Source organism: Hordeum vulgare, unplaced genomic scaffold, assembly GCF_904849725.1.
Source record: "Hordeum vulgare subsp. vulgare unplaced genomic scaffold, MorexV3_pseudomolecules_assembly, whole genome shotgun sequence".
In the NCBI taxonomy this organism is placed as follows: domain Eukaryota; kingdom Viridiplantae; phylum Streptophyta; class Magnoliopsida; order Poales; family Poaceae; genus Hordeum; species Hordeum vulgare.
The window spans coordinates 365,001-380,000 of NW_025422489.1; the positions used below are offsets into that span (position 1 = coordinate 365,001).

At 44.0% G+C, this 15,000-nt stretch overlaps 2 protein-coding genes and 1 non-coding gene across 3 annotated transcripts in view; all 3 read left to right on the plus strand.

Moving 5' to 3' along the window:
- The window catches only part of LOC123416996 (NADH-ubiquinone oxidoreductase chain 1-like), a 5,221-nt gene extending 416 nt beyond the window's left edge, over window positions 1–4,805 (plus strand). The window contains exon 1 of the mRNA XM_045106851.1: window positions 1–4,805. This exon is cut by the window's left edge and continues 416 nt beyond it. Within this exon, the coding sequence (XP_044962786.1) occupies window positions 2,935–3,306 (372 nt within the window). The 5' untranslated portion in view covers window positions 1–2,934 and the 3' untranslated portion in view covers window positions 3,307–4,805.
- On the plus strand, window positions 1,590–1,664 carry TRNAP-UGG. The gene has a single exon. It is a non-coding gene; the product is annotated as a tRNA-Pro (tRNA).
- A 5,129-nt stretch (window positions 4,806–9,934) lies between the features above and the next one.
- LOC123416994 (uncharacterized tatC-like protein ymf16) lies at window positions 9,935–13,031 on the plus strand. Its single transcript, XM_045106850.1, has one exon. The coding sequence runs from the start codon at window positions 11,497–11,499 to the stop codon at window positions 12,310–12,312; it is 816 nt and encodes a 271-aa protein (XP_044962785.1). The 5' UTR covers window positions 9,935–11,496; the 3' UTR covers window positions 12,313–13,031.
- Window positions 13,032–15,000: the final 1,969 nt, after the last annotated feature.

Sequence of the window (15,000 nt, forward strand, 5' to 3'; positions counted from 1 at the left end):
TGGTTCTGGCTGGCAGCGGGCATAGGACTGAAAATCCTCTTTCGCCGGGCCTTTTGGACTCGAAATCCAAACGGAGAGAGTGGTTCAAATCCACCTCAGAACGAACAATGAAAAAGGCGTCGAGCGGGTGCAAGCTCGAGGAGCTAGGAAGGATGGAAGAAAGCTTGACCGTTTTTTCACTGAACTACTCGAACTTTTTGTTAGAAAAAGCGGAAATAGCTCAGTTCGAGAGAGGGTTGAGCTTCATCGGTTAGTGTGCACCAAAGGATGAGGTTTCTTTCCCGTCCTACAAATTGAAACCGTTCTAGCTTGATACTGCGATATCGTCAAATCATCCAACGGAGCATGGAAACCATTTCGGTGGCGGTAATGGCCTCCAGTAGTTTTCTATGGAACCATACCACTATGGTCATCTATATGATTAGACCGTGCCGCTTCACTAGACTTTCCTGAACCATCCATTTGATCCCCACGGTCGTGACACCACTTTCTAAACAAAAGTTTCCAAAATCCAATGCGGAACCAAGCAGTAAGAGAAATTCATCATGGTAATTATTAGTCGAAAACCAAAGTGGAACGGAGAGAACGGAGAGTCAGTTACAATGAAAAAATTGTTGAGGAATCATGTTGAAAGAACAACATTCTGTGTCATAAATATCGTATATAGAGATTTTTCATGTATCGACGCTTTTGATTCAATTATGAAAGTACGCTGTACTGGACTTGCACCCCTAGTTACGCAGAAGTGCAAGCACAGAAGCGGATGACCGGACCTTACCAACATACTCAAAAAAGTATTCTATACTGGGGTCTGTGCTCTTGACAAGCAGTGTTTCCAGTCTAGCTGTGTCAAATCGGGTGTGAAGTGTCCTTCTAGGTTCTGGCTGGTAGAGCAGAGGACTGAAAATCCTCTTTAGTTTCACGCATGGGACTCTAAATCCCAATTGCGCTAGCTCTGTGGTTCGATTCCACAACAGAACGAACAATGAATGAATGTGGGCGGTCAACCAGGTAAGCCTGTGCCCAGGAAAGAAAGGACTAGGGAGGGATTGAGAGAAGCTTTCACAGTGGAAAATGCAAAAAAGCATATCGTTCTTAGAAATTGTGGAATTTGACTCAGTTAGAGCTATGGTTTAGCATCAAGAGGGAAGTTTTGTAAAAGCAACAGGAAGAATTGCTCAGATACCCGTGAGCGTATATAACTTGGGTCGTGTTATAAATGCTCTGGCTAAACCTATTGATGGGAGAGGCGAAATTGTAGCTTCGGAATCTCGCTTAATTGAATCTCCTGCTCCGGGTAGAATTTCCAGGCGTTCTGTATATGAACCCCTTCAAACATTTAGAATTGCTATCGATTCGATGATCCCTATAGGGCGCGGTCAGCGAGAGTTCATTATTGGGGACAGACAGACTGGCAAAACAGCAGTAGCCACAGATACAATTCGAAAGAAAAAAGGGCAAGATGTAAGAAGAACGAGAGCGAGCCTTCACGAAAGAAAATGCAAGTGAAAGAGAATTGTAAAAATTTCCTAAAAGCGGTGGTTCTTTTCTTTATGGATCGGGTAGATCCATATGTTCTGAGGGGGAGACGAGGTGTAGCGCAGTCTGGTCAGCGCATCTGTTTTGGGTACAGAGGGCCATAGGTTCGAATCCTGTCACCTTGATGTGGTATTCACACAATGGGGCCGAAGTGCAAAGCCCCGTAGCCTATCCGTGGTCGGGAAGGCAGGCGAAAAGCGCGCACAAAAGAAAAAGAAAGCTAAAAAGCTTATTTTGCAATCCATTATCTTTGGTATTCTTCTATATTTATATCATATTATATAGCTATTTCACAGGTTTTATTTACATACCTCAGTCATGTTATTTGTCTAGCCTTCAATCAGAATAGCCTCTCCACCGGTTCCGAAGATTCTTTCGGCATCAATGTGCTTTTGGAATCTTCCTATGAAACAAATAACATTCTGGAACAGTTTAGGACAGAACAGGCCTCAGTAGAAAGCGAGCTTTTTTCGCGTATAGCCACCTCGAAGCCCAATTAGCGCACGGGCTGCCCCCTCAACTCAACCCTGACGAGTACGCAAACTTGGTCAGGGAGCATTTAGACGGTGCAGTTAGTATTGACCACTACCGCCAAGTCCATAATTCACAAATTGATGAAGTCCACATAATGGAGCTCAAAAGCCGATTACCAAATCTACTTTTTTAGCATCTTGAAACCGCACATAAGAAATATTATGAATGAATCACCTTACAATAACATACGAGAGACAGCTTTCTATTTTGTCGAACAACAAGTCGAACCCAATGAACAATTCCATTCAAAGGAATGTTCTAGAGTTTTTTCCACTATATTCGCGATATTTAACAAAATGGAATGGAATAAATTCTTCACGATTTCTAGAGTTCCGGGATTACTTCACTGATATCGATTTTCGCCTAAGCACGGCCTCTAGGTTAGTTCAAAGTGTAATACAACGAACTATCGATACACCGAAAACGAGTCAAGATGGATACATAAAATGGAGACATCGTGGATTACCCAAATTGGGACGACGATAGGACATTTCACTTTCTTTCGCAATATTTCTGATCATGACTCAACCACTAGGAAAGGGGATTGCTTACTCTCAGCCACGTTTTCGCTTATGCTTAGTCAAGTGAGGATTCCATTCGAAGTAACGTAACAGGAGCACCATCTTCAAAACTTCTCGGGATCCGGAGTTTTTCGATAAAAGGTCCCATCCTTCAATATCATGATTGGGTCAACCAGGCCAGATCATAAGTGAAATAGTTTGATCGGGTCGACCAGGTCAGGCCCGATCATGAGTGAATAGAAAATCGAAAACGTACATAGCTGTTCCAGCGGAAATACTTTGTTTAATTCTACCACTTCTACTAGGAGTAGCCTTTTTAGTGCTAGCTGAACGTAAAGTAATGGCTTTTGTGCAACGTCGAAAGGGTCCTGATGTAGTGGGATCGTTCGGATTGTTACAACCTCTAGCAGATGGTTTGAAATTGATTCTAAAAGAACCTATTTCACCAAGTAGTGCTAATTTCTCCCTTTTTAGAATGGCTCCAGTGGCTACATTTATGTTAAGTCTGGTCGCTTGGGCCGTTGTACCTTTTGATTATGGTATGGTATTGTCAGATCCGAACATAGGGCTACTTTATTTGTTTGCCATATCTTCGCTAGGTGTTTATGGAATAATTATAGCAGGTTGGTCTAGTAAGACGGGGGGCGGCCGTTCGGTCGCCTATGATATACGGACCAATTGGTCAAAAATGGGTTTGTGCCGCAGGTGTTGAACGATCTACTCTACACAGGTGTGGGCTTACAGGGCTAGGGCTCATAAACCCTTTCTTTCATTCATCAAGGGGTCGGTCACTTTTCCGGGCCGGGATCGAGAAGTGGAAGTCATAAAAAAGAGATGTTTCTCTTCGCACCTCATATCAAGAGGAAAGGTAGCTTGTCAAGCTGGTCTCACTATTGGAAATTCTAGCTTTCTTTTTTTTTTTTCACCGGCTCTTCTTCTTTGTCAACGCTACTAAGGACCTGACGGTTCGCCTACTTGATGGATGAAAGAACATGAGAAAGGGTTCTAAAATAAAAGGCTAGAAAGTCTACTACAGTACAGTCAAAGTCAGCGGCTGAGTTTGCCTAGCCTCGCCTACTCATTTTTGTAGGCGAGCGAGTTAGCGAAGAGGCTTAGGGATAAGAGAGTGTCGGTGCGTACGTAGCCTTCATTCTACTACGCTACACAAAGTCACTTAGCTCGACGTTAATTAAGAGAGTAAAGGAGGAATACCCTACATAGAAGAACCACAGTTCGCTTACAAAGGTATAACCTTTAGCTCCCCGGGGCTAAGCTGCTTCGCACCACTGATAGTTAATTAAGATTCCATTTCAAAGGCGCTACTTTGTTTCGCAAGCCTTTGTCATTGTCAGTCAACTAAGGTTGGCCCTCGGCCCCCTGCGAATCCGTAAATCAGAGAGCATGCCGCAAAAAAAAGGATGGTCCCCTATGCATTTCATTCTTTCCGGAACGCAAAGAATTAAAGTACCTGACCCCCCATCATGGTGAACCTCTCCTTGTGATCGGGATGAGGTAGATGCCTCCCAGCCGGGGGGGCGGATCGAATCGGAGTTTCCTTAGGTAGCCACCGACCTACAGTTCTCCTTAAACTTCTGTGCTTGGTGGAAAAGAAGCGAACAAAGGTACGCTCGCTTGCTGTCTTGTTCTCTGCCGCGGACTGGGATCGCTCGCCAGCTAGGCCCTCTAGAAAAAAGTTGGAGCAACATTGTATGAGAACATATTACCCATCTTCGGGGACAAGGGGCGGAACGACCTCTCGATCTACTTACTGCAGCCCAGGACGGGCGTCGTCGTCTAGGCGTGACTTCTTGTTTTGATCTCCCCTACGCCTAGGACGTTGTCTGGGCCAAGAGCCATAGTTAGTTGCTGTTTCCATTTGGTTCTTCTTTCTCGTTGTTGATACCGGCAAGACCCAGCCAGATGATGATGTCTGCTGGTTGGTAGTGAGAGGACTCTTAGTACCCGCAAAAAAGGGCGCTGGTGAAAAAAAACAATCATTTGATTTAGTTTCTTGCTCTCCCTTAGCAGCGGGAAAGGAGTCTATCTATCTGCCTAGCTTTGGTAGATTTCCCCCAACGCAATTCAAAAACGGAAATTCCACGAATCCCTGAGGTGGATAAGTCCGACGACTCAGCAGCAGTGCGGAATTGAGTTTCTGGTCCGGTGGATCTGATCTATAGTTAGGGGGCAATACATACCAAAAGGTTCGAAGAAGGAAGGCGCAGTATATAACCAACCCACCCATAGCCGGTCTAACTGCTGAGAGAGAAAAGTGCTTTTCTTTCCCTAAGAGTCCTCGAGTACACACAGCTATTGCGGATCCTTTGCGAGATCAGGATTTTTGATTCATAATTTAGAATCAATCCATGTTAGGTCAACATCGAGACAGAGCATCTCAGTTGGCTCTGTCAAGGAAGTGAAACAGGCATTCCTAGGTTGAGGTTACCATAGGATTGACCCTCAGTCAGGCCTCCGATTCCAAGGAGTTGATTCAGCAAGTTCCCCGCGCTACCCCGCGGGAAGTCTAATCGGATCAATCGGTGGTTCCGTAATGAGTAGTCGAATACACATTGAGGGGGCCTTGCCTCCTCCTTCCCGCCCACACCTTCATTCTTTTCCTCCTCTGATCTTAGAAAGCATACTAAACTTCACTCCAATCTTTCTCCATTAGCAACAAGAGCAGCTCTATCTATCGGCCCTTGATGAGTAAGCTTAGCTATACCGCTTAGGTTGCAAAGCAGCAAGCTCCCTTCTAATGCGTTATTGCTTGGAGCCTTCTCGCTTAGTAAGCCGCCTTCGGCCCTTCCTCCTTCTTACTCTGTTTGGTATTCGCTCGCGGGTTTGTTTCCAGGTTCTTTCGTTCTTGGTTGGCTCTCTATTGTTGTTTGTAGATCGTGCGTCCTGCGCATTGATCCGGCAGCGAGACCCGCCCTGGTTGTAAAGCGAAGCGAGCCGTCCTTCCTTTCATTCGTTGCTTTGTCTTCGGTTTGTTTTTAAACTCGACCTTCTATCGGGACTGTGGTGACGAACCTTACTCTCCTCGGTCAAGTGGTTGACCCGTCTGTCCAATAAGTTTACTAAGTGAATGGGAATCCTATAGTTTGACCAGCCTGGGAAGAGTAGTCAGAGGCAATTCGCTAATATGGAGCTGTTTATATCGGCTTTCTTTCCTAACTAACAGGAAAAGAGAGACATGCGAGTTCGACTCTCGTTCTATCCATGTTCAGCAGTCCCTTTCCATCTTGGTACTGTTGATGGCAGTACCGCTCAACTACGAGATGCTTGAAAGTCGATGTATCAATAATGTTCCCAAGAGTAGCATCGAGCCTCGAAACGGCAAGCCATGCTTCAAGCTAAGTCAGTATGGATCTAATTGATTGCTAAACTGAAGGAACGATCTCTGTCGAAGATTCTCATTCTGAAGCAGGTGCCTAGCTCTGGAAGGATGGACGGGATCATACCTATTTGAATTGAAGAACATTCTGTAACACTTGTTTTTGAGTGGGGAAGGAAAATAAGCACACAAGCGAACAACCATCTAACCGTCAGTCTGAACTCCCAGGATCAGTCCATCAGTAAGAAAAAGCTTCCGTTTCCGTCATTCAGCAGTGGAATGGAATAGTTCGATGGTATTGATCGTCCAACCATTGATTGGAATGTCTATCGTGATAAACCGTGTAATTCTATAAGCTAAGCAGATGAGGCAACAAAGAACCTAACCGTCCTCTCTGATTGACTTCATCAGAAGATTCCTATGGTCTGGTTTACCTTTCTTCTTTCCTTGCAACCTTGGATCGATATGGTTCATTCCTGGGCTATGCTCTTTCAACGGTTGACAGAAGAGGGGGACGGGCAAGGATGATCAGACTGCTTGGTTCGGTTCGTCAGAGGTATTAAAAAAACCTTCTTTTTGGTCTTTTCTTTCTTGCCGCCACTTTAACAGGTGCCGCTGCAATGAGAGCGTAAGTTGCGGAGTTTTTTCTGGATTCTTTTTTTTTTTGGTGCGCTCTTCCTTTTTTTGGATAGAAAGAAGGGTTCAGTGGGAGGGCAAGGGGTAGTTAAGTTTTAGGTTGGCTCTTGTTTTTTACAGACTTTCTTTTCGGTGTAATTTAATAAAGAAGTAGCAATTGTTCATTTCATTTCATTTTTTTGCATTGGTAGTTCTTTTTCATTTGAAAGGGCAAAGGGGGGAAGGGAAAGGATTGACCCTCAGGGATCATATTACTCAAGAAGACTGGGGGAAAATAGCAGGATTGGAAAAGTTCGAAGAGACTGAGGAAGACAAATCCATTGTCGAATCCTGCAGAGTGATAACATCGAGTAGTGGGGGCTGGCTTCCACCCCTGAGAGAGCTTGATTTACCAGAAATCCCGCCGAGTCCTAGTGGGCCTAGATTCCGCGATAAGTTCCGAGAAATGGAGGAAATGATGCATTCAAAGTTCGCAGAATTGCAAGAAAGACAAAATCCTTGAAAGAAAAACCAAACAAGACCAGATGTTCCCTATTGTTATCGGGAACGAGACTAAATGTTCGGCCTTAATGAGATGGACCTTGATTCCTCTCCGGCCAGGAAAAGATGCGGCTCCTCTTTGTTCTACTACCTTCATCCTCGGGTGAAGCCGGTTGGCTCACCAAACAAGATATATACTGTGAAATCATTGGTAACCATGCCTAACGGTCGGTCATCTAAGCTATCGGCCAAGGCAAGTGAGAGCTGTTCAAGAGTTGGGGGCATATCTTTAGCTCGAGCAGCATCCGCTCCCGAAATGTGAGTTAAGCTTTAAAAAAAGAAGAAGAGCTACGAGTGGAACAGCTTCTTCTATTCCTTGTTGGCCTCCAGCTCCTTCTGTCCCTCAATCCTCTTCTCTGCCCTTTTTTTACTATTATGCGTGGCATGCCCCCTGTTCGTATCTTAACAGGGCAACCTTCTCTTGCAAACAATCCCTTCGTCGCTAACACCGGTAATGCCCCATCCCTTTAATACTACCTTCGAGGAATTTCTCTCGCGTCCCTGTAGTGATAAGAGCGCATTCTCTAACAGCTTTGAAGCCGAGGCAGCCATCCTCTTGCCAATCCTAAACAAAAGAAAGAAAAGCCCTACCCGCCTTCATTGGTTGAGTAAGGGGCATTTACCTATCAGTCCTAGTCCTAAGGCGCAATCGGAGCACTAAGCCCAATTACAGCTTGACTCCGTAAATTAGACCTCATTCTCCTAGTCCTATTCCTGATTGTTATTTCGGATTCTGTGCCTGGGTGGTATCTTCTTACTATTGATTCAACCTCTTCGGGCAAACGTTGTCACTTCCTTTATTTGAAAAAAGGGGTCTAGAACTACAGTGATCTGATACCTTCTTCCCTTGGTCTGGGTAGGTAGGTTATGTAGGCTACAACTGTTCATAGGTTGTTCGATCGCAAAAGGCCAAATAATCGATTACTAGTATGCCGGATATTGCCAGGAGGCCCTTCCCCCTATGTTTGACTCATCCTAGATGGGTTCACACCTGTTGATTCCGGTCAAAGAAAAAAGCTTTTTCACGGCATCCGTCCCATCACACCAATCTACGCCAAGATAAAGAATGCTGGGTTGCCAGGAACAAACCCTGTGATTCAAGGTCTTGCCTAGAATTGCCCTAAGAAAAATGCACCCCATTAATTGATCCCTCTTTAGGGTAGTATAAGTACATCCTCGACTATAGCACGAGTAGAGTCGAGTTCTCGTACTAACCTAAGAGCAGATATGCCGAAATATTTCCACGTTCAAGCAGCTAATCAGTAAACGACTTCTCCGTAACAGTTTGAAGATTGGCTCGCAACGCAAGTAGCGGCAAGAAAGGAGAGCAAGACTTCCTTTTCTAAAAGAAGAAAGAACTAGACTTCTATAAGAAGATTTTTATAATCGTAGATCGTGGAATATTCATCTATCTTATTAGGTAACTACTTTAGCTGCTCTCGAAACTGAACCATCGTGAATAGAACTAGCGCTTAAGGAAGAGTAGGATCTGTTAGCAAGTCATATTCAATCACCCGGTCTTCTCCTTCCTAGCTTTTAGATTTTATGATTCTCTCTTGGATTTTCATACACTTAGCCGTGTACGTATCTTGGCTAAACTCGAACCTATAGTTGATCCATCCATACTCGGTAAAGAATCAAAAAGGTACTTGAAGACGACTTTGAATGGGAGGAGGTTTTCTTTTTATCCCCCCTAACCTTATTTTTATGTCTTCTTCGTTCTCAGTCCCTACGGTCCATTGTAGGATGATTTTCCTAAGGCCTTGAATTCGTTGGCAAGGTGATCAGGGTCCTCTCCCTGGTCCTATCGAACCAGTGACTTCTCTCCTGGGATTGAATATGTTTTGCCTTTCCCCGATGGTTCCGCATTCCTATGTGGGTAGGATTCGCCAGGGATGAGCGGCTTATTTAGCCTATGCGAAGCGCGAAGCATAAGAGAAGAGTGTAGCGAAGCGAGTGTAATACTTGTAGCGAATATAAGTAGTGTCAAAGCCTACACTGGCTTAGCTCTGCAGATGTTTTCAGGACGAAGACGGTGATACGATACCACTCGCCAGTGATGATAAGATTCACTCATAGCATAGGTGGAAGATCCATCCAATTTTATTTATAGATTTATTTGTTCAAAGAAAAGACGCCTAAAAATCATTCAGGGAACCTACTCTTGGTATCCTTTACCACATTCACTTTCCATATTCCCTTTCTTTAGTTCAGACGCTATCGTACCTCAGGGAAAATCCAAATTTCTATCAACGATTCCCACCCAACTCTGGAATGACTCTCCCCTCTCTCCCTTAACATATCGAAGGCCTCTTATCCGTCAACCGCACCTTAATAGCTCAGACTTCCGAGCCTTGCTGGATGATGCAGAAGGGCCAACATCAGAGGATCAATTGAATAACCAACTCTCCCGCCCCGCTGCCGCTACTGCTCGAAAGCCTTTGGATCCCCTACAGGACTGTCATGAGCCCCTACAAGGAGTCAAAATAAAGCCGAAACCAGATACAGGAAGTGTTGACCCGGATCAATTGAGTGCGAGCCCTTTTATCTTGAGCTGATTCTCCTTATTTTAGAGCTGTGGCGAAGGTAAATTGAGCTCTGGCCTGTGGGGAAGGAAAAGGCTCTGACGAAGCTCCAGGGATTACAGGAAGGTTTAGGCCTTGTGAGCAGCTCCAAACGGTCAGAAAAGAAGATGGTCCCGCCCTTACTTCGGCTTGAGGAGTCGTTTTCTCGCTATCTTCTTCGTCTGGATTAGCCTTTTAGTAGCCTAGTAGGTTGTTTGAGTTTCAGGAAAGGAAGAGGTGCTTTCTAAAACAGCCGTTACCGCTATGTTTTTTTTCAATAAGTTCTTTTAGAGCATCGTGCCCCACTGTCCGAATAAAGTGTGCGCCTAAGGTGTCATGTGTTTAAGAATATACGTATAATAGAAATACTTTCCCAATCCGTATAAGAGGAAAGAAGGGTCCGGCAATAAGCAGTAGAAGAATAACCCGCAGAAGAAGTTTAATCGCTTCCAGAGATCGGAGCCAGACAAAGATAAGACTCCACGGCGGCACGATCGGGATGATCCAAACGGGTCAAAAATGAGTCAAAACTTGTAAAACCCCGGTTTTGGCCTTGTTACTAAGGAGAAATTGACATACTTAGCAAACAGAGATAGAATTATTTCAAAAAGAGATCAGGAAAGAGCCATTTCCCAACCAAATAAAACAGGAAAGCATGAGGCTCGAAGCCCTTTCTCATTTCGAATTTCATCTTAGTATCGGTAATGCCCCGCCCAAAAGTATTTCATCGCAATCACACGCTAGCTTGGTTGGAAAAGCTCGTTTGCACCCACTAACTAATACCTTCTCGTCAGTATTGAATTCTCCATGCTTTCGCCTTGCTTTGTAGTCATTTTCTATGAGTAATCGGTCCGAACTCAATTTCAAGAAAAAACTCTATCTCGCCTGTGGCCAAAAGTAGTGAAAATGGTATTTAGCTTAGTCAATATACAACACAACTGCTGATTCTTCGCGAGATGAAAACCCTTTGTCCTCCGTCTGCAGGGGCAATTCCTGAGAAAAGTGCTACTAGCCCTTGTTTTGGTCATGTCCACAGGCCTTTCCATTCGTCTTTATTCGTCTTTCTTTCGGCAATCTATGCATAATTCTACTTCTTGAACCACCGAATCCGCTTTTGAAAATGGATAACTAGCTCCATTCTGCGTCAAGTACTAAGGATGGGCCCAAAGCACACTTTTGAAAGGCATCGGTCACCTTAAAAACCCAAAAAGTAGGAAGTCTAGCGTGCTTCTTTAGTGCTGCTCTTCGATCAGATGCTTTCTCATTGAACGAGGCATATTAAAGTGAAAGAAGTTCCAGGTCGAGTCCCGAGAAGGCGATAGTTGATTTTGATCATGAAGTTGGCACTGGACTTTGGAATTGATTCTGGACCCCCACCTGCTCAGGACGCCCCGCCTGCTCAGGACGATCCCATTACGGATTTTCTGGAGGGGGACACGCTTGACCCAGCGCAAAAACGGGAATTCAGAAATATTCTGAATTTCTTGAAGACCAAAAGCAGAACGAACCTTCAAAATGAGCGAATCGTAATAAAAAGATGTTGGGGGGGCGAGGGTAGTAGTTACGAATCCAGGGCAATCAACCACTATCTAAAAACCCAGGTTGGACAACTGCGTGCTGGGGGATTAGCAGGGGATTTTGTCGTAAAGGAATTACGGAAATGGAAAAGGGACTTCAAAGCTCAGAAGAGACGGTCCCACTTCTATCAGGGCCTTCTCGGGGTCTTGAGCAATGTTAATTTGCATTGATTGCAAACAGGGTGCGGGATTCTCTGACGCAAACAAAGAAAAGGTCCCGGAGAAAGGAATCAGTCTCTTCAGTCCGGCGCATGCCTCAAATTCATTTTTCCTTTGAATTACTCATTTTTTTGAATTTCGCACCGGAAACTTTTCTAGGAGAAGTTCGAATCCGTTCCGTTCGGATATTGATCGGTCTTGGTTTGACATGGTTTACGCGTTACTGGTTCCCGGAAGAGTCAATTTCTCCATTAGCTAAACCCTTTATTACCCTACCTTTGGACTCGTATTTTGTTTGTACACAATCAACGGAGGCCCCCCCGACATATGTTGCAACGTCTTCAATAGCATGCTCTTACTTCGTCTTTCCCTTAATAAGTCATCAAATTTGGTGCTTTTCGATCCCCAGTTGCTATGGGGAACAAAGGCAGAAATACAATAGAATCCTCCATTTAAGTGGTTCTCGCTTCTCCTTGTTCCTGCTCCTAACTCCTCCCCGGGTAGTTCCCAATGTTTGGCACTTTCCATACTTCGTGGGTGCAACATCAACAAATTCGCTCATGATCAAGTTACAACCTAAGATCTATGACTATATTATGTTAACTGTTCGTATTTTGTTCATTCCATCGGTATGCTCCCAGGTACCTGTAATTGTGATCTGTTTGCCAGAACCAAGGGGTCTTTCTGTGGAAACCTTCACGAGCAATCGTCGTTTTTTGATGGTTTTTCCGCTTTTCACAGCTGCTCTTTCCACACCCCCGGATATCTGGTGCCAAACCGTCGCCCCTTTCCTTATATATTCGATAATCGAGTTTGCTATCTTTGTGGCATTGATTGTACAAGTTCGTGAAGAGGGCTGGACGAGTAGAATGAGGGAAAGCGGCTCGATCGAGAAAAAAGAGGAGTAGACTAGAAAACCTAGAACTTAAAAAGTCACTATCAATGAATTCCCGAGCAATTCTAAACCAACATATGCTCCGTATAGACGGAATCTCAGATAAGAACCTAACAGAAGTTTCGCGACTCCTTCATGGAATATAGGTCTGAGTATATAAATAATGTCAGTTCGAACCTGACGAGTCGTTATCATCTGTTGCCCTAACTGAGTCCATTAGCTCTTGTTGCCCTTCTATGGTGGGGATCCATAGAGAGTTCGTTTTATGAAATATCTGATAAAGTAAAAAAAAAAGAGAGACAGGTGGTTGCAACAATCACAAACCATAGAAAAAAATGCATATCCCGTGTGTGCTCTAGTTTCGGGTTCTCCTAGACCACCATTATGAACCAAAAACAACCATACCTAGTGAAGGGGAGCTCTTCGCAGCTGTCAGTGGAAAGATGGAAATTGGTTCTAAAAGAGCCGAGCTAGGGATAAGAGATATGGTTGGTTGGCAGAATGGAAGGAATGCTATTCTAATGGGAACCGGGAAAAGAATGGTTCCCAATACAGGGCCCGAAGAAGAGAGACGAAAGGAAGTAGTGAAAGAAGAAATAAAGTACGCGGATCAAAGTGAAAAATCACATAGCTACTAAGTCAAAACGTCCAATGAGAATGGAGATCAAGAGGGACATGAAATCCATTAGCAGCTCTATCAGTTATTTCATTATTAGCATTCCTTAACCAATAGAAAAAGAAAGAGATCACAAGCGTTATCAGTCTCCAGACGCATCTATCTATAAAAAGGAGTAGGGCACCTGATATGAGATACATACTGGAGTCAAGGATTGGGACCACTAGTGAGAAGGCCAATAAATCGTTTTTCTGTATCGGAAGGGAAAGAAGGACCATCCATTGGCAAGCACTAAAGGTAGGAATCTAGTGGCTGCTGCATCAAGCTCCATCCATGATTTTACACTCTAGAGGAGAGAACTGCTGTGAGCCAGCTTTGTAGCGACCTTTCTTATGCGGAAGCAAAACCTGTATTTCTATACGAGTTTCCTTCAGTTGCTTAGGGTGAGCAAGCCCATAATATTCCATTTATATTCTTTCTCCCTTTTCTGTTGGAGTTACATAGGAGTGGTCCATAGGGGGGGCACTAGTTACTGGTTGGGAACCATCGGTCCATAGGCGCGCGAATAGGGGTCCATCCAGTTTATTCTTTTGGGGTTGTGTGTGGGACTGATTCCTTTCCTCTTGATGTGGAAAAATAGGCTCTTAGGGCATATGCTGCCTTTACCGGAAAAAGAAAGTCAACGGACTTCATGGACGAGGAGGTGGAGGATGAATGGTATGGCTTGCTCACTTGCTTAAAAACTTATTTTCCAAAATAAGGAGAAAGAATATAAATCTCCGAATGGAGAAAAGCATATTCTAGTATTTGCCCATAAGCTTATTCCAAATAGGAGTGCTACATAAGCATATGCTAAAGGGGGAGGAATCCATTTATTATTTATTTCTTAGCCTGGGCCCAACTATGTACAGAAATCTATCTATTATTGCCTGCATCGACAGCAAAGTAAACTCTCGCTGATGATAGAAGAACAACTCTTAGGGCAGTTGCAAGGAAACTATGAGCTATTTATTGTTCCTTTCTTAGAAAAAAAAAGATAAAGGATGGCTTATGGTCTATTTTCTTACTTGACTATCCTGCCTGACTTGGCAAATAAAAGAGAACCCCATTTCGCCCGGAATTGGACTTGTTTGCTACCTTGGGAAATCTTTCTGCTTACCTACTTGCTGACCTTAGGATAGGAAATGCATATTACCTGAAAGCTAGTCGCTCGGCTGGCACGCTATCAAAGCACTTAGGATTGGCTGGAACAGAACCCCCGAGAAACTTGTGAACATTTCGGAGAATATAGAGAGGAGGGAGAAAAATGTATATTTTGTATCGTTTCTTCGAAACCTCGCTTACGTTTCACTTCCCTTCACCAACCTCAGAGGGTACTACGGGCTTAGACTCTCTAAGATATCCATCACTAAACTAAAGAAAGTAGCGAAAATCATAAGAGAAGCTTTGTGTTCAGAAGGTTGGGAAGGAGTACGCCCGGTTTGTCTTGATTTGCTTCATCCATGATTCCCCTTGTGGAGTGAAGTGGAATGCTAAAGATACAAAAGTGAACCGTAGGATCTCGTCTTACCCCATTGACAAAACTTGTCCAAGAAACCCTGTATGTATCGACTATGTAAATAAAGCCCTAATGTTTGAATTCCGCATACACCAAGAACGACCAATTAGCTCTAGCCAAACCTTTCACATAATTTTGCATTTATGCCCAAAAAGGGACAACAGGTTTTGCCCATTGGTTCAAAGAAGTATGCTAATTTCCTTGGATGTGTATTATTCTTCTGGATTTGGTCGGTTGTATTATATATATACTTATAAATATGAAAATGGAGCATTCTACTGTCAATGAAGTAAATACTCTAATTTGGAAATGTTGAGCTCTATTGTTTGGAATAGGCTCGCTCCATCCTTCCGCCCGGCTGTGCTTTTACCTTTTTTTGTAGTGGTCTCCTGGTATTTTTTTGAAACGCCTGCCTTTTCCAATGATGGTGGAACCAGATCCAACACTTTCGGGATATCTCCCCGTGCTGCGCTCAGCATGTCCCACCATCTGAGCTAACCTAACCTGTCCTTAGCACGGACAGCACT

Excerpts from the sequence above, each read along its gene's own strand:
- LOC123416994 (XM_045106850.1), top strand. The coding sequence starts at position 11,497 with ATGCCTCAAATTCATTTTTCCTTTGAATTACTCATTTTTTTGAATTTC.